Source organism: Mugil cephalus, chromosome 16, assembly GCF_022458985.1.
Source record: "Mugil cephalus isolate CIBA_MC_2020 chromosome 16, CIBA_Mcephalus_1.1, whole genome shotgun sequence".
In the NCBI taxonomy this organism is placed as follows: domain Eukaryota; kingdom Metazoa; phylum Chordata; class Actinopteri; order Mugiliformes; family Mugilidae; genus Mugil; species Mugil cephalus.
In genome coordinates this window covers 8,427,433-8,452,348 of record NC_061785.1, presented here as the reverse complement: position 1 = coordinate 8,452,348, position 24,916 = coordinate 8,427,433, and the positions used below count along the sequence as shown (strand labels likewise).

Genomic DNA, 24,916 nt, shown 5'->3' with positions numbered 1-24,916 from the left:
TTGACATGCATGTGTGCGTCCGTTTCATTTCTAATTTAATTACTGCAGTGTGGGCTCTCTGGTCTTCCTCTCCTTCATGCCGTCTCATACAATATCCTCTATCTCCAGTCTTCATTTTCATTCCATTTATTTGCCTTTGCCTGTTTTATAATGCTGCACACTAGGCTGCATACTGACCATTTTCATTTATATTATTGTTCTCCACTGATTTGGAAAATCCCAGAAATGAGACGGATAGCAGCACCCCCTATTTCGATTTTTACATCCCACAAAACGCACAGCGGAGTCTTCCGTGCCACGCTGCCCAGTGTGCCTTTCCTTCTTCCTTGCAGTGGGATTGGCAGTAATCTGGTGCTGAGCAGTTTGAACGGGGAGAGAGGCGACATCGCAGGAAGCGAAGAGTGATCGACAGATTTAGAGAAGAGAACAGATGCGAGGAAGGTCATTATCAACCGTGTTAATGGAAGAGAAAGAGATCGAGCAGGGAAAGGAGACGGGGCTGGAGAAGAAATTAAGCAAACGAGGGGGGCGGTGGGGGATTAAATGTGATCTGCGGTCACAGACACATCCACCCATGGACTCACACTCACACACCAGCGTCTTGCTCAAGGACACTTCGACGAGTGGCACTTTCCAGGGATCGAGCCACTAACCGCTGTTTGTGGACGACCCGTCGTACCTACAGGGCCACAGCTGCGTACTAGGGAAGTTTAACGGGGAGAGGAAAATAAAAGCTGAGCGAATGGAAAGCAGCACATGCTTTTATAATAAAAAACACATTTAAAGCAATAAAACTGTTCTAGAGTATATTGACTCAATATGTGGCCGTCGTATGGCCGGTACGCTTTCAAGTGTTACATGTAAATCTATCTGCTAGCTGCTGCTAAAGCCTTGGAGAAAAGATCTACTTTGCCTCAATCGTGCACAAACGTTTCCATGCAAAATAAATAATCATTTGATAGGATTTCAAACACTTTCTGAGCGAGTTACACAACGTAGATGAAGCTAGTCAAAGTCACATCACTATAGTATATTTGGGTTTTAATTCTGGTCTCTATCGCAGTGCTCGAGCATCAGGTGAACTGGGGGAATGGTTACTTCTATGCCGTCAGAACTTTCAAGTTGTGCTTATTTCAATTGGAAACATTTGTGGTGAGAAATATATAAGGGTTGCCAAGGCAACCACAGCCCTGGATGTTCACCATAGTAACCAACTATCAGCTACAAAGTGATAAATAAACAAATCGGTTAGCATTAAGCAGAGTTTATACCTCTGAGGGACGGAGTCAGCGTGATCTACACATGTGGCCAATGTCGACTCGAGGCCATTTATATGTGCGCTCATCGGTCTGGCTCGCTCTGTAAAAAACGCTGGGCGGCGATGTGTCTTTTCCTGTTTCCTGTTTCCCTGCTTCACATTCAACAAACGTTTGCCGTCGAACGTCGTCAGCCGATCTTTCTTCGGTTTGTTCCATCTCTATTGACGCAAAACAATCTGGCACGGATCTACTAAGATCCCAAGTTGCATGTGCTAAATTGGTGTGGAATCAAGAAATTCGCATGTTGACTGGAACTGTGGTTTGCGTGTGATTTACTAAGACTGATTGTGTGAATGACAGCAGGTGCAAACAGCCATATGTAAATGAGAGTTTTGTGTACGTTAATGGTGTCCACTGTTGAGACTGTGTAAGTGCAAATGGTGGCATTACATCGAAGGTGTCAACTGAAGAGGCAAATTAACACTTTACAGAGTTAAAGCAAAAAGCATCTGAATGTAATTATGAGAATAATAATATAAGAATAAAAGAGGCCCACACAAGAGAATTGTAGACCACGGTAAGCGCAAATGGAACACACCAATTATTTATTGGTTACATCTGATCCGTTTGTATATTTACAGAATAAAATAAGGATGTGTTTCATGGGGTAATTCATGGGGTAACAATGAATGAATTCCTCCTCTACAATAACAGCCATGTGTTCGCAATTATGCTTAGAAAAAACAGTTTGCGTGTCCTTTGGAGGCGTGTTAAATATAGATGCAATTTCTATGAGCAAAATTGCTTTCAGCTTTGATAAACTGCATATTAATTGAGGCAAACATGCTAAGTGGATGCCGACATGCTGTTCTGCAAGACGCAACCCTTAGCGCGTACTGTTAGTAAATCAGTTTGCGCGTTTTTTTTTTCGGGTGTGCAATGAGTTTGCACACGTCTATAAACCTTTAGTAGATCTGGCCGCCCTCAGTTTGGAAATTGCGGAGCTTTGCGGAGCTTTGCTGTCTTACTGTCGGTCAGGAAGAACAAAATACCACCTAGGATACCTCCAACTAATATTTTCCTCTAGATGAAAAAAGAAACTCGGCGTTCAGAGGAAGAATGACGTCTAAGCGTGGTGTGGTTTGACTGGTGTGACTTTTCTTCATTGGAGAGAATCATTTCTAATCAATTGTAATGAATCTGACTGCAAGAAGAGAGGAGATAAAAGTGCTACACTGCAGCTTTAAAATGCCTCCTTATTACAAGTAAAAGCTTTTCATTGACCAAGGCGGGGCACGTTATTACCTTTATCCATTATCACGTTATTAAGATGATACGGTGACATGCTAACGCCATCATTTTTAGTCTCGTCTCCTGTGCGTTTACTGTTAAAGTCCAGTTACGTGTGCACCCAATTCATTCAAGTTATACTGAATTGAGAAGAAGCATGAAAATACCATAAAATTAAAACATGCTTCCAAATTTCTCCCACCGCCGCCCATTTAAAATTCTAACGAAGACAGAAAAAGGAACGAGGCTACTTCTTTTTGAAAATATAAAGGCAGAATATTTTTGACAGCAACACATTTCTTCTGAAAATCTGCTGCACCTGAGGGCGCACGGCCCCTCTCTAGAATTCAGAAATCCTTGCACGCTCCCCCTACATGAACTTTGTGTCCATCTCTCACAATGATGCACACCCACCCACAGACAGATACACACACCCACAGTCAACAGGCCTTCCTCCGCTGGGCTAAATCTTCCCTGCTGCCCCTCTACTGGAACACACATCAATAATCCGCGATGCCGCATTTAACCGTGCCTGATGTTTTTTTTTTCATTTATGTGTGCGTTTGCACGACATCTGCTTCAGCAGCCCTACTTTCGCGGAGAACATCTGAATGGTACAGTGGAAAGTGATGGAGTGGTTACGTAAGCAAATGAGAGAAAAGGTCATGAGGAAGGGGGGATGTGCTGGTATGCAGACCATGAATGTTAACACACGGCACTCATGAGATCTGCCCTGTTTTTGAATTACAATGGCAACCTGTGATGATGATGCCATGAATTAACATGTTGGTGTTGCTGCTGGTGCTGCTGCTAGGTCTCCATTGTCGCAGGCCACCCGTTTCCAACAGTAGACGTCCCAGACCATGCTCACTACACCATCGGCGTCGTCATCCTTGCTGTGGGAATCACAGGCATGCTGGGAAACTTCCTAGTCATGTACGCCTTCTGCAGGTATTTTGTTTTTCATACTGACGCTTCAATGTTTTAACGACGCTCATTCAATGAACGTGTTCAGTTTGTGCATATCGGAAGATGAAACAGCTGATTTGTGTTTAAAAAAAACGTGTTTCCACCCCTGTGTGCAGGAGCCGGAGCTTGCGAACGCCGTCCAACATTTTCATCATCAATCTAGCGGTTACAGACTTCCTCATGTGTCTCACCCAAACGCCCACCTTCTTCATCAACAGCATGCACAAACACTGGATCTTTGGAAAGAAAGGTAACACGTGCGCGCACAACATTTTAAATTAGAATTCAATCTAAGATGAGGTATAAATTAAAAACATGCATAAGCACCATAGACCGTTCATGGAGATGAACGAACCCCTCATGAGTTTGCTGGAGAATGGTTTTGAAGCTCTGAAAACTGATGCTACCCACCTGTTACTAAGGGAAGGCACGCCCATAATTATGCATAACTTCAGCCTGATATACACTAATTTAAACAGGGGAGTGTAAATACTGTAGAATATATGAGACCAGACCAAAGTTGGGTACTTTATTGTGGAGATCTATGAGGAATTTAGAAGTTTGCCTCAAGTGGTCATTTGTGGAACTGCACAGCTTTGTTTTTTTAAGTTTTTAACCCTTGCTGTTTGGTATTTAAGCACAGGTATTCTTAAACGTAATGAACCCTAACTTTGAAAACCACATTTATCTGCTTTACCCTTTTGTGTGTGACATAGAGCTCAATAAAAATTCCGTACACACACACACGTTCTACTGCAAAAGGAAAAAAAGCGCCAAAGGCTGCCTTTCCACTGTCAAAATTCCATCGATCATAAAAAGCAAACGAGAATGGATTTTGATAGCGTGTCTTACACAAGTGCATATGGGGGGAGGGGGGCCTACGCTGAGTATCATACATCAACATGTAATCCATGGGGAACGGAGCAGGAGACGCGTTAAACCAAGCTCCACACTCCGCTGATCAAACATTGATAGCTGGAGCGTTGCGATTTCCTCCAGGAGTTGTCCTGACCTTGATGAACACAGCCAATCGTCAGATCTGGAGCTCGAGTCTGGATGGTAGTTAGTGCCCCTCCTCCCCTCCTCCCAACCAACTATCCTTTTCAAAAGGAAGGAGAAGCCTTGTAATAATGGAGGTCAAAAAATAAAGCAGGCAGATGGAAAGCACAAAGTAAAAGCCAACCGCGCCTTCGTTTTTATTTGTGTTTATCCATCTTTTTTTTTTTTTTTTTGCCAGGATTGAAAAAATGCAAAATCCCCCCATGCACAGTTGAATGATGGAGCTTTAGAATAACACTGTGGCTCTTCAGGCCGCAGTGCAGGAAGATAAGCTGGATGATCTCTCAGTATGATCATTGACTATTTTGTTGTCGCGGGGACATTCATTGTCCCCAAAGGACTGTCTGCGGTGAATTGAGGTAATACTCATATTTTCCTGTGGCGAAACCAACAAGGTTATTTCTTTTTTTTTTCTGTTTCTTAATTAACTTTCCATCACCTGTAACCAGCAAAATGTCAGTTAGCGTTAATGAGAGCACCAGAGCAATTTGCGCTACCTGTAAACAAGTTAACCCCTGCTGATTTCCAAACGCGCGCGCCCAACAATTATCACACCAGGCTGAAGGGTCTGCAGGACAGTTAACAACATCAGTCTGACAAAAAAGAAGTAGAAAATATAATTGGTACAGAGAAGGCAGCTTTATAATGGTTCCACAGGGCGGGCTTGTGATGTTTCTTCTTTGATAATCCCTGACTACAGTACGTCCACATGGCTTATTGATGAGATGAGAGGGTGACAGTGAGGTTGTTGCCAGATTTGGTTGTTTTAAAGTTGCCGGTAGAAGATTCAGTTCAATTCGATTCAATTTAAATGTTATTTCTTTTTAGTCCACTTACAGGAATATATACACTTATTAATCAGTAAGTGCTTATTTAAAACAATTTCCTCAGGACCTCATTAAACGTCCTGAGATGTTTATCATTGTAGTAAATATCTCGACTTGACAGCGGTCTGAACTTTGCGGCCGCAAGAAAATGCTCCGTGAATTTAAAATAGCCTCCTGGGGAACGTCCGCCGTTTGTTCCTCGCGAGCCTGGATTCCATTAACTCCGCTAACTATAGCTGTCAAACACACGCCGACATTGCAGACACCGCGACTCACGCCACGTTTAATTGCCTTGGCTGTATTTGTTTTGAGTTTCCTCACAAAGGCGACACACGTCAGATTTTTGCCTCGTGCCTCGATGCGATGGCTTGAGTGCTGTGATTACACAATGGTCGGACTAAGTCAGTGGTAATCACATACTCGGAGCCTGGAGGGACAGCAGCTGATAAAGTGATGACTGACTGCGAATATTTGTGTTCACTTGAGTGTGTTACGGATTTCTTCGTACACTTCGCAGGGAGATTGAGTCTTTAGGGAACAGGGTCTTACATCATGGAAAAAAATAAATGTTAGACGTCACGTCAAGACTGTGGCAGACTCATTATGAAACCACGCATACAGCACTGGCACGTAATAGCTTTATGTTCAGTATCTATCAAATATTAAACACCAGTAAATGTATTCTGTGTAAATATCCATCCTCCTGTTTCATTCACACATTTTCTTGTTTCGTGTGTGTGAAAGTATAATATTTATGAGAAAGTCAGTGAAACTCTGAGGCTTATCAACCTTGAGCCGGTGAGACAAAGCATGAAATGTCTTGCAAAGGTCAAAAGTACAAGCAAAAGTCCCATTTTGTTCACTTCGGTGGTGAATCTCACTTCTCACTGGGCCAAACGGAGACATGTTTGAGACGTCCTTAGTCAGTGGGGAGATAAGCAGTAACCTTAAGCTTCTTACATAGAGAAATTTGTTCTCGCTTAAAGGGTTAAGTATCTGTGGGACGATCCACAGAGGCCCCTCTCCTCAACCCATAGGACCCAAAGGCCCCCACCAACATTATTCTGTTAACGGGCACCACAGGACACCCTCAGAAGGCCCGTGTCCACTCTCTGATGGGTCACAACTGTTCTGGAGGCACAGCATTGTCAAGGCACATAGTTATCAGCGCATCATTATCTGCGGGTCATAATGTTGTGCACTATGACCTGGACGATTTCACAGGCACAAATAATAATGTGTTATGTCATCGTTGTTTTCCAAGAATAAGGTCCAGTTCAGCTGAACTATATTTGGGACAGATGCTTTCGAGCAAACCTAATATTTAGAAAACATAAAATAGATCTGAGACCGAGAGACGGCGCAGAACTTGCCCCCTATACGTCCATAACTGCAGTATGATACGAGTTATAAAACGCACAGTTGTAGCATTCACAGCTTTCGTGTGCGAGCTGCAGGGTGTGCTGCCAGAAAATATGTTCCTGAAAGCAGTGACAATCTGAACAGACATATTTATCATTCCTCTCTCATGCATCTTTCTCCCTCTTGTCTCCTCCCTAGCTTGTGAGTTATATGCTTTCTGCGGAGCGCTCTTTGGAATCTGCAGCATGATGACACTGATGGTGATTGCGGTGGACCGGTACATGGTGATCACCAGGCCTTTGGCATCCCTGGGGGTGATGTCTCGCAAGAAGGCTCTCAGCATTGTGGCTGCCGCCTGGGTCTACTCGATGGGCTGGAGCCTGCCTCCTTTCTTCGGCTGGAGTGAGTCGAGTCTTTATTTATCATATTATAAATCCTCTTGGTGGGGTGGGAGGATTTTTAGATTGTTGTTAGTCTTAGTCACGGTTTTCACTTGTCAGCATGTCTGATTCCCCGGTGAAAGGTGTACTGCTATGACGGATCGATCTTGCTTTGCCTTTTTTCGACATGGAAATACGTTTTATATACAGTCGGGTATTAGAAGGCAGCTGAGTTCATGTTTAACAATGTTTTACAAGGTTGTGGAGTCCAGTTCTCCTACAAGCGTTTGGTTTTTAGTTTCCTGTTCATCCTCCCAAGTGGAATTGCATGTTCGCGTTAAAAAATAACATATGATTGGAATACAAAGGCCAACAAATCCCATTGGGATTTAGAGCCTCACATGGGACAAAGAAAAATAAAAACCCAACTCCAGTTTAAATCTAATCTTGTGATGCCTCCACACCATAATACAACCAAACACATCAGTCAAACACATCTATTGGACACACTTGAATTTCTGCCATCATTCATCTCCTGTGGTCTGTTGCATTGACCGTTTCCATCTAAACATTCTCTCATTGTTTTCAGTCCTCGCTGACACAACAACTTAACATGTAATAAAAATGACTTATGGCTTCCATCCATGTCCGGTAAAAAAGGTGAAATAGTTTTTTTCAAAACCTGCGCCTATATGATAGATGATAATGGGCATATGTGTGCGGGCAGTGAAGGGAAGAAACAGCAGTGTTGCTCTTTTTGTCTCCATGGTGGACTTTGAGTGAAATAAGGAATGTCATCCCATATAGGAAAAAGGCTTGCGATGTGCATACCAAACACTACTGTTTTCCTCTGGAGGATTGTGCTCTTGGGTCACCAGGGTCAAATTGTAATGTCTTTAAATCTGAGCTTGGCAGGTGGTGTTAGAGATAAGAGAACATTGCATACATTAGTATAATACACAAGTCAGAAAGAAGCAAACAACTATAGTTTGTGCTGTCTTAAGATAACATCAAAAAGTTATTGTTATGGTGTTATTCATTTTTAACCTGACAGCCGACACGTAGGGCTTTTTTTTTTCAGTGCTCCAATGGCTCCAAACTAGCAGGTGATTGTGCAACACTTTGAGTCTTAACTGCCTGCGCTGTAAATTTTCTCACTTTTAACGAGAATGTAACTTGAGCAGAGCTGGGGATATGGATCTAGGATGATGGTGGTCTGGTTCAAAGTGGATACTTGGTTGTAAAATACGATGTTGACAGTAATATAGGAAGACTTGGTCATGCACTGCCATGACCCAGGCAATATTTCAACGTGTCCAGAACTGCAGGACGAAACTGAAAAGGTTCCAATCAGATACATTAAGTCAACAGTTCTCAAGTATATGCCTCCCCATTGGGAGGCATGTGAAACCACAGGCAGCATAAAGATGGACCATGAAATAACTGCTAAAAAGTGAAACCAAAGCAACTAGAGCTGGCTGCAGTATAGGTCATAAGCTCCGCCCCCTCCATGTTAGTGGATGGGACTTGGGCCAAACTAAAACACTAAAATACACGTCAAATATTTTTGGATGGTTTCTGTCATTTTTAATGAGTTAATATGATGCTGTTAAGTTAATCATTCTTGTTACAGGTTAATGGTAATGCTAACCACTAGCTAACACAACGTTAGTTACATGTTTCAGGGATGTACAAGCACTTACTTCCACTTACTTCTTGTAGTATCTTCACTTGATAAAAACAGACCAGACTTCGTCGCTTCTGTGTCCTCCTTTGGTCAAATTGTCCAACTATTGATTGAGAGTGTAGGGGTCAGTGAATATAGTCCCATCAGCCAGAGTCAACTTTGTAAAATGACACTCCCGGTCTCTGGGAGTGAGTCTATTTGTAAATTCTCTAAAATATGCATTTTCCTCGTCAATTCTTGCCAAAACAGTTCGTTGAAATATGCTAACTGGGGTTTACAGGCTATAGTGTTAGACATGTTTTGCCTCCAGCTAAGCCCCGCCCCTCAAACTACGTCACACTGTTTACAAACTGCGAAGGGACCAGAAACATGAAATGTCTTTTTTTTAAGTTTTCAGTTTCAGAACACACAAAACAAAATACTGTAATGTCAGATGTAAAAACTGTAATGTCATAAGCTCACAGACACTAAGGTTAAGGATTTTGAGAGAAGCGTAAGCATTCAGGATGCCATGCTACACAGATGGTCACATTTAAATAGAAACTGTTACACTTTAAGACATGTGAAGTGACCATTAAAGAGTGTTTATTCTCCCGCAGGCGCTTACGTCCCAGAAGGTCTGATGACGTCCTGCTCTTGGGACTACATGACTTTCACCCCTTCTGTCCGCTCCTACACCATGCTGCTCTTTACCTTCGTCTTCTTTATCCCTCTCTCCGTAATCATCTTCTGCTACTGCTGCATCTTCAGAGCCATCCGACACACTACACGGTAGGTACACGACGCACGTCTCTCACAACACACCCCCCTCGTGCACTGACAAGTGTCTGTGTCGCGCTGATAAATGACGCGTCTGCGTCCTTTTATCAGTTTCCACTAATGTGGCACCTGACTGATAAAAGCGTCCGTTCAGTCAACTGCGCAAGTGGTGAGGGAACTGTGGGCAAACACAAGTAGAATATGTTTGTATATCTCAGTCAATTAACTTAGCTCGGGGACAAGTATTTATATAGTATTTTTAGTTATTAGTATTTTTTAAAAAAAAGGAAACTCTCTCACTATGCTGGTTGTGTCTGTGTGTAACAGAGCGATAACAAAGATCAACTCTCAAGGGACCAGAGACTCTGCAAAGAGGTTCCATAAAATGAAGAGTGAATGGAAGATGGCCAAAATCGCACTCATCGTCATCCTGCTGTTTGTCATATCCTGGGCCCCTTACTCCTGTGCAGCCCTCACTGCATTTGCCGGGTAATTCTGTGAATCTGAGTATAGTGTAATTTGCCAATGGCTGCTAAAGACACATGTCTCATAACGTCGACTGTTATCTCTCTATCTGTCTATCTTAATGAGCATGTAACTGTGTCCAGAGTTTATCTTTTCTGTGAAAGAGAGTTTTGTTTGTGCTCCTGCTTTGCATGACTACTTGAAATGTGTGTGAAAGGAGTCATTCCCAGTCAGGAATCACTGAAGTCTGGTCATCTGACTCCGCTGTTTGTGATGACTTTCACCTCATTGTTTTGGATTTGCTTTTGAGAAACATCCTTAGTTTGCACCGCTCTTGTTCTGTTGTTTACAGCAATTGGCAGCATTTTTTAAAAAAAAATTTAAATTTTTTTTAGCTAGAAAGCAAAACAGTGGATAAAATCACATGTTTCCGTTTGGTACTGTGTACTTTCTGAATATTTATAGGGCATGTTTCTCAATTCAAAGGCAAGTTGTACATTCACTAGAAAGGATGATGGCAACATTTGACCCACTGATTTATAGCGCAACTTCTAGCTGAAACATTTTGTGCTATTAAATCTTAACAGGCTGTTCATTAACCCATTAAAAATAGTGACGGATTCTACCTGACGAAAGTGTAGCGGTGCAATTTTGGTAAAATGGAAAATGCTCTGCAATTTTGACAATTGCTCGGCGGTCTCTCCACTTCAGCTTATGAGCCAAGATGGCTGCCGCTCAGAGCGTTCATTTGTTTAGACATAAGTTTTTGATTCAGCCGAGCACTCACGGTGTCAGGGGAGAGGTTAACCACTGAACCCAGAAGCACAACACAAAAAGCAGAGATTTGATATTCAACTGTTGTTTATTCTTTTAAAGAGCGTTGAGCCCGGTGGAGAGTGCTTCTTGAACAGCCAAAACAAGCATGTGGTAGCCAAAAACCAGAATCAGAAAAGCAGGGTTAGCCACAAAACACAAGGAACACGTTAGTATTTCAAGTAAGAAGACAAACATGAGAGTTTATGGACATCAGACTACCATCTGTTAATGAGATCTATTTGAAGTAGTTGCATTCAGTGTAAATCGCTGGCACCTGAAAAGCCGCTCCCCACACCTGACTCCAGTCCAGTAGTGACAGAAGATATTTATCTGGTGTGGACCGCACACAGAGCTGAGAAGCGGTGGTGCAGTTTGATTCAAACCAGCTATAATGTTGTCCAGAGATACTCATCAGCCGGCCAAACCAAAGCTATCTTCTGATGAGACACCCGATGCAGATAAGCAGACAATGGGCATTCATTAAAATTCAAAATGTGGATGTGAAGAAGTTTTATATTCTTTTTGCTCCAAGCGTTAATAGTTCTTAAGGTCATTCACCATGTTTCTGTGTAAGTGACGTCAACACAGAATGTGTCTTTGAAGGAAGTGTCAGGGTCTGTTATTCTAATGTGGACTATTAGTTATTAACTATTCGTGGTGTTTTTAAGCACCATAATGTCACTGAAGTTGCTTTCTGTTCAGTTTTAATGCTTATTTCATGTGAGCTTTAAACACTGAGCTTGAGTTTGATCGTGTGTCCCTCTCCTGTGTCTGCATCAAACCGGGTTTGGGGGGGACAGGACATACAACCATGACTGCACTTAAGACTCAGATGCATTTCATTTCCTTCTCTCGTTTTTCTTCTTGCCGGCATCTGTGTCTCGTCTCTCCCCGTCTCTTAGGTACGCTGACATGTTGACTCCCTATATGAACTCTGTTCCTGCTGTGATCGCCAAAGCGTCTGCTATTCACAACCCCATCATATACGCCATAACACATCCAAAATACAGGTAGGACTTAAGTCAAGTCTTGTTAAAGGACAAGAGAGTGAGGTGTGCATCGGAAAAATGCAGCTTTTATACAGCTTAGTGGGAAAAAAAAACTATACAGAATTAAGGATTAGATGTTACGGAAAAAAATAATTACATTTCAAATAAAGTTGAGTTGAGTACCCGAGGCTCCGTCACGCTTTGACATAACTGCTTTCACAGCAATTACAGCTATCTCGCTAAACAAATGTGGAATTTTATTTTGGTCTGAGGGTGTGTCGAATGCTAATTGTTCTCCGGTGACACTGGGACAGTTTGTCTGCGTCCGCCATATAAATGCTTGTTTGTGGCCACTTTTTACTGTAGAAACGTAAAGAAAGAATGTAAAGAAATTTAAATTTGTGGGGGAAGATTTTAAAAATATATAAAAAATGTCTAATCAAGCAAAGATTTTGCGACCTCTGCGGACTCCCTGGGGCTCCCATTGTCTCCTCTGGCTTTATTTCTATTGGACCAGGTTGTGAGAGACGATCTCCGGTTCTGTCCCATTAAGATAATTATATTCTGGATGCACGGGGCTGATGACAGAATACACGTACGCACTACCAGTGCAGGTTTTGAATGAGTGTCTGATTACAAAAATGCCAAAAGTAAGCAGAATGACTCATTTCGTGATTAGTCAGTCTTCTCCAAATATAACACTGCGGATAATGTTAGTACTGCTACCTACTGCGTGGTAGGTGGTGAATTGCTGATGCATGGCTCTAAATCTGGATGATGCAAAAGTGATCCACATGCCTGAATGATAAGTGTTTATGATAAATATTTATTAATTGGTGAAAACTAATGTTTTAAAGATTTAAAATAGCTACTTTTTTATCATTGTTTATGCAGGGTGTTATTTCACCCACCCACACAACATCTGGTGTTGATCAAAATGTTAATTTTCAAGACCCCACCTATCTGACTGACAGTGGTCACAAATGTAATTGGCGGCCCAAGCGTCGACTGATAAATAATCACACTTCATTTGTTGAATTGTACGATTAACCTAATTCAGCGAGCTAGCTAGAAAGGGAGCGAATTGGTGAAAAATGTGCAGCGTTAGCCTCTGAACTTAGCTTTGTGTAACCAGACTCGATTCTTATGTGGTAGCAAAGCATCTGGATTCCGTTATGGGGAGCGTTTCAACGGATGCACAGAGAAAAAAAAGGAAAAAAAAAAAAGCTTTGCACATAACTGGAAAGTCCTATAACCAGCGAGAGCAACAGATTTTATTATTTTTATTATATATATATAAATCCGATTTTAGAGGAGGTGAGCTTCATCAGAAACAGGTTAATTGGACTTGTTTTGCACCCTAATCAATCAGCAGCCTCGCCATCATTCACTGTCGCCTCTTTTTCTTTTCAGGTCGGCCCTCAGCAGATACGTTCCCTACCTCGGCGTGTTGCTGTGCGTCACCCACCGAGACCGGTTCAGCAGCAGCAGCTTCCAGTCCACTCGTCGGTCCACCCTCACCAGCCAGTCAGAGTGTAAAGGCCCCAGCAAGCCCCGCACCTCCTCCCTGTCTGAGAGCGAATCAGTGAGTGTAGCTCATATCTAATATGGTATGTCTCTGTCTTACGCTTCGTTCGGCAAAACCTCCGAAGTGCGAGGCGTTTGATTTTGTTCCCCGGGATTTCTTTTTGTGTGTGTGCGCCCCATCAGGCCCACTTTTCAGACACAGAGGAAAACGGCTCGTCCCGGACACCTGTTAGTCATCACTTGTCCAGCGATGTTAAACAGACGTTGCGTGTCAGCCAGAGGACGAGGGCGAGAGGTCACAGCGTGGGAGAGTTTGAGAGAACGGTCGCCCTCAGCCCCACTGACCCGGCCTTATGTTACCTTTCACAGATCACTGTGAGTACAAAGGCCACACTCCTGCCAACATACAAACTTGAACATGCGCTCATAGTTATTAAACACAACATTTATGTCGTCTGAAAGGCGCACATTTCTTACTTATTTACATTAAGTGTCATAGAAATGTTACTGGACTGAGACGAAGGGTGGGTTTGGGTTAATTTCAACATTTCCATCAGGACGGTTTCGCTCCTGTTTTCTTATTACGTCAAAGCTGATCTGAGTCTTCTCCTCCCCGTGTTGAGGAGTGAGGTCATGTTGTTCTGAAGGCTGTTAAAATCGATACATGTCGTGTTTATATTCGGCATTTTTATGGCACACAGCTCCATGAAGTCATGCTGGCTGAAGCCCTCTTAAAGTCCAGGATCCACGCGGTTATGAACGTAATTATCCGGCGTGTAATTTAATCAGGTCGTCTTACGGCGTTAAAAATGGCTTGATTTTGGGAGTCCAGTGTTTCCGTATCACTTGTGGAGTCTGGTTACCACTCAGAGCTCCACATTTATGGCTCTGATGTGTGTACTTTTTCAAGTCACGGAAATGAGGGTTCAAGAAGACACTGCTTTCTAAAGATGAGATTTGTAAATCCCCACCATGTATAACGACAGGCCTTTAACTACAAATTCATCCAGATGGCAAAATAAAGTAGAACATGCCTTTATAAACTGAGGAAAATAAGTAGAAATGATACAATCGTGATGTATTTTCATTCATTTTCAATCATAATCCGTGAGGGGGTGTTACAAATAATCTTTTCAATGGGAAAATATCAGCGGCTTCAAAGCATGTGAAGCTTGATCCACTCATTTCTCTGCAGTTGGAATAAATCCATTCTTTCTGCACATTTGACCCACTTGGGGTAAACATCAAGGGACAGAAACGACCTTTTGTTTAAACAGGCGTTTGAAAAGATGAAAAATGACGGAACTGATGCAGGCAGCAATGTTGAAAGCTTGGGTCTGTCTTGGTCGTCTTCTATAGGCTGTTTGATTGACCTGCTGCTCTATAGTGGGCAGAAAACCATCTATAGGAATTTATGTTTTGGGGAATATCAAATCATTTCATTTAGCGTCCATGTAAACAGTTAAATCGGAATCTATGATCTGAATAATTTAATTAAAAAACTCTGTCTCAGGTTTGGATTGTTCGAAGTAAAGGCTCATGTAGCCATTCACACGCTTAACGGTCGGGTTCATTTTTGTTTCTAGTAGTGATGGGGAAAAAGAACCAGTTCTTTTGGTTTCAGCTCTCTAAAAAGAGTCAGTTCTTTTGGTTTCCACTCCCAAAATAGAGCCGGTTCTTTTGGTTCAGACTCATTAAAAAGAGCCGGTTGTTTTGGTTTCGGCTCACTAAAAAGAGTCAGTTCTTTTGGTTTTGTCTCACTAAAAAGAGTCGGTTCTTTTGGTTTTATGCTCACTAAAAGAGTTGGTTCTTTTGGTTTCGACTCATTAAAGAGTCGATTCCTTTGGTTTTGGCTCATTAAAAAGAGTCGGTTCTTTCAGCTCTCAACTGGCTCCTCAGATTTTTGTTGCTTAAATTGATTTATTACTAAATTATGTGTAGAGTGTAAAGTGAATTACTCACTGAATTACATTACATCAATTGTTCATTATTTAAATAGCTTTATTTATGCTTTATTTATATCCTCATTGAAATGCTGCAAAAAATTGTCCTCTGGGGTGGTGCCTGAACCCGAACTCAAATCAGGAATCCTCGTGCTGCAAGCTAACCACTGCACCACCAGGCCACAAAGTTTAAGTTTCAGTTGTAATTTTCAGTCTACACATTTTGGACTGTCAAATGTGTCCAGACTCACTCATTTTCCTTACCCTTTCTAATGCATGTAGTTTCTATCTCTCTCATTGGTTTCTACTTCCTGCTTCACTTTCAAACGCGGCAACCGAAGCAGAGAGGTTATTGCAGCCAGAAATATTAATGCCAGTGTAGGCACCAGATCTGCTCGGATGAGTATCTGGCGCTTCCAGATGACGTCGCTTTTTATAATTGGTTGGACAACATGAGGAAGCGGAAGAGAGGTTAGCAGTTTTAGCGGTTGTTGTCGAAGCAGAGCAACTTATTGGTTTTGTTTTGTCCTTTAATTCTTTGTATAAATTGACGAAAGCTGTATTTTTATTTAGTATTTTTCAGGATAAAACTTCTTAAAGCTTTTCGCACCTAATATACAAATGTCATTTTCAGTCATTTTATTACTTTATTTTTTATGAATAATGTGCTGTCATCGTATTTTTAGCCGAACACAGGATGCGCCGGATACTCACCCGAGCAGATCTGGTACCCACACCGGTTGAATGGATGTTTATTGAAGTCACACAGGCCTTGGTACATCAAAAAGTCTTAGAGTCAGCTGTCTCCTTCGGCTTATCCTCCGTAGGCTTGTTTACACCTTGAGAAGGGCTGAGGTCACATGCGGATTAATCCGCCTGGTTATCCCCGGAAATTCTTTATATTCTCTCACACGAGTCAAGGTGTGAATGCATCTCAAACTCCCGTGCAGGAGATATCATGTAGTGTAGCGAGGAGTGCAGAAAGTATACACTGTAGAGGCAAAGCAACGACAAACAGATGACCAAATACATCAGGCCTTCCCCATCAACTACAGATGGTCAAAGCAGGACCAAACATGTCCTTTCAACATTAGATAAATGAGATTTGTGTCTGTCCATCTCTTCAACTTTCCTAAGGGGCCAATCTAACGTTCACACCTGCTGAACATCTCTATTTATTTCCCTGTACTCAAACGTGAGTGAAACACAATGACTGGGGTCTTGAGTGCTTTCACAGAATTTTCTATCACGGAGAGCTTTTCTCTCCTTTGAATTGGCCGTACTTAACGATTTCTTATTTCTAAAGCAGTCAGTGCAAAGCTATTCAGACTCCTCTACATAGGCAGCTGAGGACCCGTGGTTTAAGAGTCATTTATTGTCACCTTCGTGTGACTTCCACACTAAACGCCGGGGACAATTCTCACTCGGTTCATTCAGAACCGAGTGAGAATTATTCCCCTCGGAGAGGGATGTGCAGCGGCCGCTTCTCATTTTTATCCTGTGTTGTGTGACGCGTTTCATTCGTTAAAATGACAAAAAAAAAAAAAATTGACAGCAAGATGAGCACCTTGATGACAACAGTCATTCGTTTTCCGCTTGTCCTCTGAAGGGTCAAAGGGGGGCTGGATCCTGTCCCAGCTGTCACTGACAGGTCTCCAGTCTATTGAAGGGCTAACACAAAGACGGTCGAACATTCACGCTCTCATCTATATCCAGTTTAAAATCACCAACGAGCGTGTCTTTGGGCTTAGACGGAGAACATGCAAAGTCCGCACAGAAGGTCCCGGTCCAAACTGGTTTTTGGATCAGGATGTTCAGTTGCGTGCTACGATATTTTTGCCAACATAAATATCCGATCTGAGTTGGTATCAGCAGAAACCCCAGTGTTAAAAGATTAAGACTAAAAATACTTCACGTTTTGAGCTCAGTGCTCCATTGTTTTAGAAAAAACAATGAAGCAATTTGACTTTTTTTTTTTTGTGTGTGTGCGTCAGCTGACAGGATTCAGCACTTCATTTCATTCATGCTCGACCGTCAGCTTGTCACACGCCAGCTGGTTGACTTGAATGATCAACCCTGTACTTGCTAAAGACTAAAAACTAGAAATATTAGAAGTCTGAAGTCGGAGCTGGGATTTTAGATCAATACGTCCATGCATTTTTCAAAACATTTGTTGTTCTAGCTCTTTCAGAATTCAGTAGGGGGTTGTAATTAGCTAGATTGTTCAATCCTGGTTTATAACAAGCGATTTCACAGTATGTTGCTCATACCAGTACCGTAGCAATGTGTCCATAGACAGAGAATGGACAGCGCTGATTTAATGAGTCACAAACAGACAGAAGTGCTAAGAAACTATATGTCTCGATTCTGATTTTGTCAGTTTTTCATGATCATGTTTTGAGTATCCTGTTTTATTTTGTTAAGTTTATTGGTTTCCTGTTTGGTCTTATTCCCTGTGTTTCCCTTGATTGCTTGTTGGTTTCTCCACACTCATTAGTTTCACCCTTGTCATCCCTTCGCCCATGTGTGTATACATAGCCACGCCTTTGCCTTGGTTCGCTGTCGTATCATTTGTGTCACCGTGTTCCTGTCTCCGTGATTTTCGTCCCTTAGTCATGCTTTTTTCCTTTTGTTAATTAAAAACTTTTTGTTTGCACGGTGGTCTCTTCTCCTTTGGTCCTGCACTCAGGTCCAACCTTAAAATTCACCTATCTGACATTATATATGAATTGTGTTGAGAAGCTACACAGCCGAATTTTCTTGGACTGCACAGTTCAAATGCAATAGATCTCTAGAAATGGCCAGAGAGATCCTGCCTGAACATCTGAGGTGCCTTTTGAAACATGTGCATATATTAGAAACATAGTTCAGAGCCATGGAGTTCTTTATTGGCTCAAATATTAGTTTTAAATATTAGTGATCATCATATCATCATCATATAAAACTCACAGACAGGCGCTACTCATTTAGGATTCCTCATGTGTTCGACACTATCTCCTGAAATATGAATTAGATAATATATTATGCTAAAATAATGATTTATTTAAATTACCCAGACCAAGTGCTTTGTGTGAAAATCAACCTGCTGTCAAGCCATAGAAAGTGTCCAGCATTCTATGTAGGACAGCCAATATGAATGGAGCATTTCCGTCTTCCAGTAATCATCTTAGTTCAGACAAAAAAAAAAAAAAGTAGCCCACATGTATGTACGTATGCAATCACACTGACATACTGCCATGCAGCTCAGGTTCACAGAGGACTCCATTGCAGAGGGTCCAAACACTAATCCAGTAATCTGGGTCTTTCAGAATTAATCCTTAGCTTGCATGATGCCACCCCGTGTTTTAACATGCTGGAAGGCGAAGACGGCCGATTCTTTATTAACCCTTTGGTGTCTACCTGGGTCCATCAGATGATACGTATCGATGCATCGTGATTCTCATTGTCTAAATACGCTGAAAGAAGTCCAGTTGCCCTTGCTTCGGCATTTTTGAATATACCAAAACAAATGTTCACAGATAACATTTCACTTAATTTGGAACTACTATTGTTTTTTGTTAAACTTGTCTCAAGTTTAAATGTTTAAAATAATTTGTATCATGACAGTGACATTATTTGTTTTACTTCTAGGGTTTCCTGAATAGTTATATGCCTCCTTGCTAATGTGAATATCAGTATATTAATACTACTCATACATCTGCATAGATTACATTAATAGTGAGCCAGCAGTCATTTAGCATAGCATAGCATAGCATTAAAACTAGAAACAAGGAGAAATAGCCAGTATGGTCCTGGTCCGAAATATAAGTAAATCTGCCTGTTAGCAATGTAGCCTATTAGTTTAGTGATAAATACAATACATCCATTTCAAATGTCTTATGCTAAGCTAAGCTACCTACTGCCTGAACCATTTATTTGTCTCTCAGTAAAAAAGCAGATACACGCCTATCCAAAAATACTTCTTATTGCAGTTAGTGATTATTCTGTGTGGATCCATGTTGATGATTTGCTCACTGGTTTCAGACAACCAACATGTTTATAAAAACAAGAAGCTGAAGGTGGAAAAAAAAAATAATAGAAAAACAGCTCATACCAACACACTGTAGGATGTGCGTTGCACAAGTTTTAACAAAGAATAGTCACGTTAGATTACAGCCCACACTCAACACTATAATAAGTGCAAATATAGAGTGTTTTTTATGCTAATGATGTACTCTGTACATAATAGACATAAGAGTGGTAATCTACTGCTTTCATCCTGCACTTAACCTATAATTGCAGAGAAAACTGTAGGAACATGTTATAGTTGTATTTTCTTTGTCCCTGAGGTAGAGAAGGAAGATGCACAGAGACGTGAAACTGTTTTGTTTTCTACTGTGGTACATCTTGAGTGATGGTGTCTGCCGATTACACGCCATTATAAGAAGTCATAGACCCAAATTAATTGAGTGATTTTCCCCTAGACTTTCAGCTGGTAGTTTACAGCGAGCTTTTCTTCTACAGGAATAAGCTGGGAACTTCATGAGTAAATGTCATGACATACTTTTTGTATAAAGATGCTTTTCTTCCTGAAAGGTCTGCGTTCACATTTTAATGTGCCGTGTATTTCATGAAAGTGACGTAGAAGTAAAAATAGTACAAAAGGACCTTTTGAGTGCAACTAACAGTAAACGCCTGTGTTTATGTGCGCACCGTTCAGACTCTGACGGAGCCTGAAGATATCTCCATGTCGGACATCAGCCTGAAGCCGACCAGCCACCTCGCTGCTAACGTAAGACTCCGCCCATCATTCACCTCTGGCTCTGTGCAGCAGATGTGAAGTCTGCTTTTTTTTTTTTTTAATTATATCAAGAAAATCAAAAGCCAACGGCAAAATCTTCCGACTGATAAACCTCCGCTCAGATTACTATAATCACAGTGCTGCTCTAAAGCTTTTTAATATCGGTACATATCTTTGTTGTGATGTAGTGCAGAACTTTAGAGCAGAGAATCTTTATCAAAACTGAATACAGCTAAAAGAAAATATATATACGCATATCATTTTATCTTACTACACCTCCTTGTTATTGCACAAATCCTGTTTCATTAAAACAAATTCTCTTGATGAGCCGTTGTTATAACAAGATCCACTCAGGATGTTTTCATGCGCTTTTGCTTTGGGCTGCTTTTGTACTCTCATGTGCGCCCGAGCATGATTATTGTGTGTATTTGGATTAGATCAGTGACTGTCAACAAATGGAACTGCTTTCATTAGATAAGTCTGAGTGTTGTCGCAACGAGGACTGTTTAAAGTTTTAGTGGAACCAGGAAGAAGAAGAATGCCTAAATTATGCCATTTCATAATTTATTAAGTTCGGCATCTAACAATCAAAAACTAAATGGGGTCTGGGTGTATAAACACTAATAGACCTTGTTCACAGCAGATGTTTTTGTCATGTCACAGCAGGAAAAGCTCAGCTATAATTAATATCATTAATGACTGACTCCATTAAGGTCTGCTGGGTCCGTCGCTTGTACATAATGGCTCAGTGGGGGGGAATTCATGGGCTACTTAATGGAACGGGGCATCCATTAAAGTCAGCAGCTCCTCTTGTTATACCTGCTGCAAAGGGAGTGGGATGAATTTTGGGCTTTTGAAAATCATTTATTAACAAAACTACCCCCGGGTCACAACTATGCATAATATTGAAATGCCTTGAAAAAAAAAGTACATATGGACAGCGCCCTCGTGTGGTCTTCTTAATTTTTGGAAAGAGCGTCGCTCACAAGCTATGATAATATTTCAGTAATTCATTTATTTTCCACTGTTATGAGAGTAGTATCTGTTTTTCTAATTTTACAATACGTTGAAGGAAAAGGTTTGTTGAAGCCTGTTGAAGCTAAACTGTTAGCCATGATGGCTGCCATGCCAACAGCTGCCTAGCAGCGGTATGATATGTACATTTTATATACACAACTTCCCATTAAGTTCCATTTAAAGGCAGCAATTCTGCATGTGTTTTTTTACTCATCGATTGATTTAGGGCCATTTAAAGGGGCATTCCACCCAATCTACAGCAAAGCTGAATAAACATTCATCTAGGAACAGTTCTGAATTGCAAGAAGACCAAGAGTAATCACGGAATAATGTGAAATGATTGACGTACCCCTAAAGTCCCTTTCTTTCTCCTGCCTGTTCTAGTTGATCCAATCAGCCGTGCTTTCCATCAAGTCCCTTTCATTTACTCTGACATCAATATTAAACAAACCCCGGGGGAAACCAAAAGCTTTTATTTGTCGTCCTCTGCTCATACTTTCACACACAAACCCGGTTTATTGTGTTTAATGATTAGGATGACTCAACACAGAGGTGTGAATTCATCGGCTTGACGGCGTCAACTATTCCATGAAGACTGTTAATACGTCACCTGAGCTTCTTTTCAAAAACAGAAAGCAGAAAACTAAGTACATCACATTTCTACACCCCAATTATAAAATAGCCTTTAGACATAAGACAACGTTTATTTATCTCACTTACGGGAAATTACCTTGTCACATTAACGCAGAATTAGGTAAGAATATATACAAAAAACAATAAAACACAATATCAAAGTTGAAAGAATATATAAAATATACAAGAATATAACAGCACTCTGACATTCAGTACATACAGTGCAGGCTGGGAATGAAAGAAATTCTAAAAAAAAAATTGCATCTGCAAAAAGAAACAAAATCGGTCTCAAAGACAAGAAAAAAAATCTGCTTTAAAATTAGACAGTGTTTGGTCTCTCTAGTGCAGAGCGCTATTCATCTCAAGAGGTCACACACCTTATACAGTTCTACTCTGTCAATGGGTCTGTGAGATAGCCATGCATCAATCCAACCAATCAATGCCTTTGATCAGCTGTGACTGCTTCATGTCTCACACACTGAGAGAAGTTAAGTGGAGGAAAGCTGTATTGATCCGAGTCACGGTCACCTCTTTCTCTACCTTTTTAACCTCAGATCCTCTGCATTTCCTCCTTCCTCTCAAACCTCGGTCTCAACACCTGAACTCCTCTCGTTGTCCCTGCCCACACAGGTGGATACCGTTACGAGCGAGTCAGGGCAAAGGACTGCTTGCAAGACCAAGCCCTCTGTCATCGTCACCTCCATATCCAGCCCGTCTATATTGCACAGTCCCCCTGGTTACCACGGCAACCACAAAATGACCAAAATTTACAACTCCGTTGCCAAGGAGCCCCTCGACATAGCCAGGCTGGAGACGACGGCATTGCCATGAGCCACTGGACAAAAGTGCAACAACAGTGTGTAACCGTGTGTGAGTGCTTCAGTATTTCCCTCCAGGGGACTTTTCTGTACCAGCATGATGTTTCTAGCTATGGTAACTCAAAACCATAGCACTGTGTTTTTTTTGCATGCAGTGTACGCTGTGAGTACGTGAGCGTGAATGCCCAGTAAATTTAACTATATGCGTGTGTTTGCACACACACATGGGTTTTACCTCTTCTGACATATCACAATAGCTGGAAGCAACAAGCCTTAAAAACACAATGTGAAGGGTTTTTTCTCTTTTACATCATTTGAAAATGAAGGACCCGATTTTTCTTCTTCTTTTTCTGATCATTAGTTTTAGTTTTAAAGTAAAAATGTCACTGTTGGCTGGTTCTGAGGTGTTTCAATCATAGAGAGTATAAAGATGGATGGGGAGTACAGCTCCTCAAAAGTGAAGCCAAAGCAAGTAGAGCGCCCCCTGGTGTCTGGCTACAGTATAGATCACAAGCTCCACCTCCTCCATGTTAGTGGATGGGAGTTGGGTCAAAGTAAAACACTAAAAAACACACAGATATATACATAAAAAAATTGTTTTTTTTCCAAGGATGCTTTCTGTGATTTCAGGTTGTTAATATAATGTTGATGCATGTTCAAGTGTCAAGTTTTTGGACAAGTTACATTTTAGTTATTTGACAAGTACAGTGTATAATCCAACTTCCTCCACAAACTGGTGGAGGTAGAGCTGAGAGTAGCATCAGACGCCAAGCTCGCAAGATGGCGCCGCCCGTATCCCCGGGAAACAAACATCAGTTTGGCCAATGCAAGGAAGTGGGGACACATTGTCCATATTTATATACAGTCTATGCTTATGACAATGACTGGAGAAAAGTTTACACAATGTTTATGAGCCACACATGTTACTGAATATTTTCCCAGTGATGTAGATGGAAATGCAGCAGGACCCATATGTACTTACAGATGTTTTATATATATACTTGAGAATATACTATGAATAATTAAATATTGAATACATTCACAATAAATGAATCAAATGACTCTGATCGTGTATAAAAACTGGTAACACTGCCGAACCCACTTACATCAACCCACACTACTGTATGTATAATCAAACCACTTCAAGGTTGTTGTGCTGGTTTTCAAAACTCAACCATAAATGATGCTGCATATTACAAAACTGTGAACAGTTTACAGCGCAAGGTTTAGCTCAAGCTAAAGAAGAATAATGCTGCTAATGGAAACCTACTGAAAGTTCAAGGCAAATTTGCTGCTCATCCTCGTCTTTGTGCCATTAAGTGGAGGGTGGGTGGAAAAAAATGAAGCTTTAATACGACGTGTTTATTTCTAAACTGGGCAATCAGGCGCACATACACATTTGACAGGACAGTAGTGACACAGTCCTATTTTTTTTTTCTCTGTTACTGGTGACATCAAGCACCACAGATCAGACTCATCCGGATGGAAATGTTTCACCACCGTACACTTATGTATGAGTGAGTGTCTGAGTAAAAGAACTGGACTCTGTACTGTATTTTGCATTCCTCTTGATGCCGTAACTTTCTTTAAAATGATTGTAGATAACTGAGCAACATAAATGACTCGATTTTTTTTCAGTTTTTTTTTATTATCATAATCAGATTTCAAAAGCTCCTTATCTCCACTTCTGGACACCGCAATTCCCTTTGAGACTGGCTAAGACTGTAAAAACAATCTTCTTCATGTCCAAAAACCGAATCTGTTGTCGTTTTAATTAATCTCTGTTAACACGCCAACAGGTCCTTCTCGTTGTTGCACATTTTTCCTGCAGTACCCATTAATGAATGTATAAAAATTACCCAATTAAGTTTATTATTATGGATTGATTTTTTTTTTTTTTTGCATTATTACAAAACATATATATATACTGTATATTATAAATATATTAAATTAAAATTCTGCTTTAATGAAGTGTTGTTTTAATGAAGTGATGGTTTCATGTTGATTTCGTTTTCTTTGTACAAAATGTTTTGTGTTGTTTTTATTTATTTTTCTAATAAAAATGCTGCTAAATCCTGTAGTGCCGCTGGATGTGAATGTGATCTTCTTCCTTGGCGTGTGCTCAACGTTTAATCGAGTGATTTGGCTGATTTTGTAATTGTTCTGTTATTATTTTCTCATCTGGTCAACACGATGGCACACAATCATCTTAAATCTCTTTTACAGTTTGTATTGCAGGTTGGTTATATTGTAAATGCAACAATCAAAGCCATTATTGCCATTTTGTCTGTAATAATTATAAATTATTACATTCATTGTAGCTCTTGCTGCCAATT

At 41.0% G+C, this 24,916-nt stretch overlaps 1 protein-coding gene across 3 annotated transcripts in view; it reads left to right on the top strand.

Annotated features, from left to right (window-relative positions):
- The window catches only part of LOC125022256 (melanopsin-A-like), a 30,524-nt gene extending 5,853 nt beyond the window's left edge, over positions 1-24,671 (top strand). Inside the window, exons 2-11 of one of the 3 annotated variants that reach the window (XM_047608742.1) lie at positions 3,364-3,500; positions 3,635-3,768; positions 6,965-7,168; positions 9,433-9,604; positions 9,920-10,081; positions 11,776-11,883; positions 13,276-13,447; positions 13,573-13,764; positions 20,032-20,103; positions 22,393-24,671. In XM_047608742.1, coding sequence (XP_047464698.1) covers positions 3,364-3,500; positions 3,635-3,768; positions 6,965-7,168; positions 9,433-9,604; positions 9,920-10,081; positions 11,776-11,883; positions 13,276-13,447; positions 13,573-13,764; positions 20,032-20,103; positions 22,393-22,593 — 1,554 coding nt within the window. In that variant the 3' untranslated portion in view covers positions 22,594-24,671. The remainder of the gene's footprint in view (positions 1-3,363; positions 3,501-3,634; positions 3,769-6,964; positions 7,169-9,432; positions 9,605-9,919; positions 10,082-11,775; positions 11,884-13,275; positions 13,448-13,572; positions 13,765-20,031; positions 20,104-22,392) is intronic. The other 2 variants (XM_047608744.1, XM_047608743.1) reach the window with 2 other exon arrangements.
- Positions 24,672-24,916: the final 245 nt, after the last annotated feature.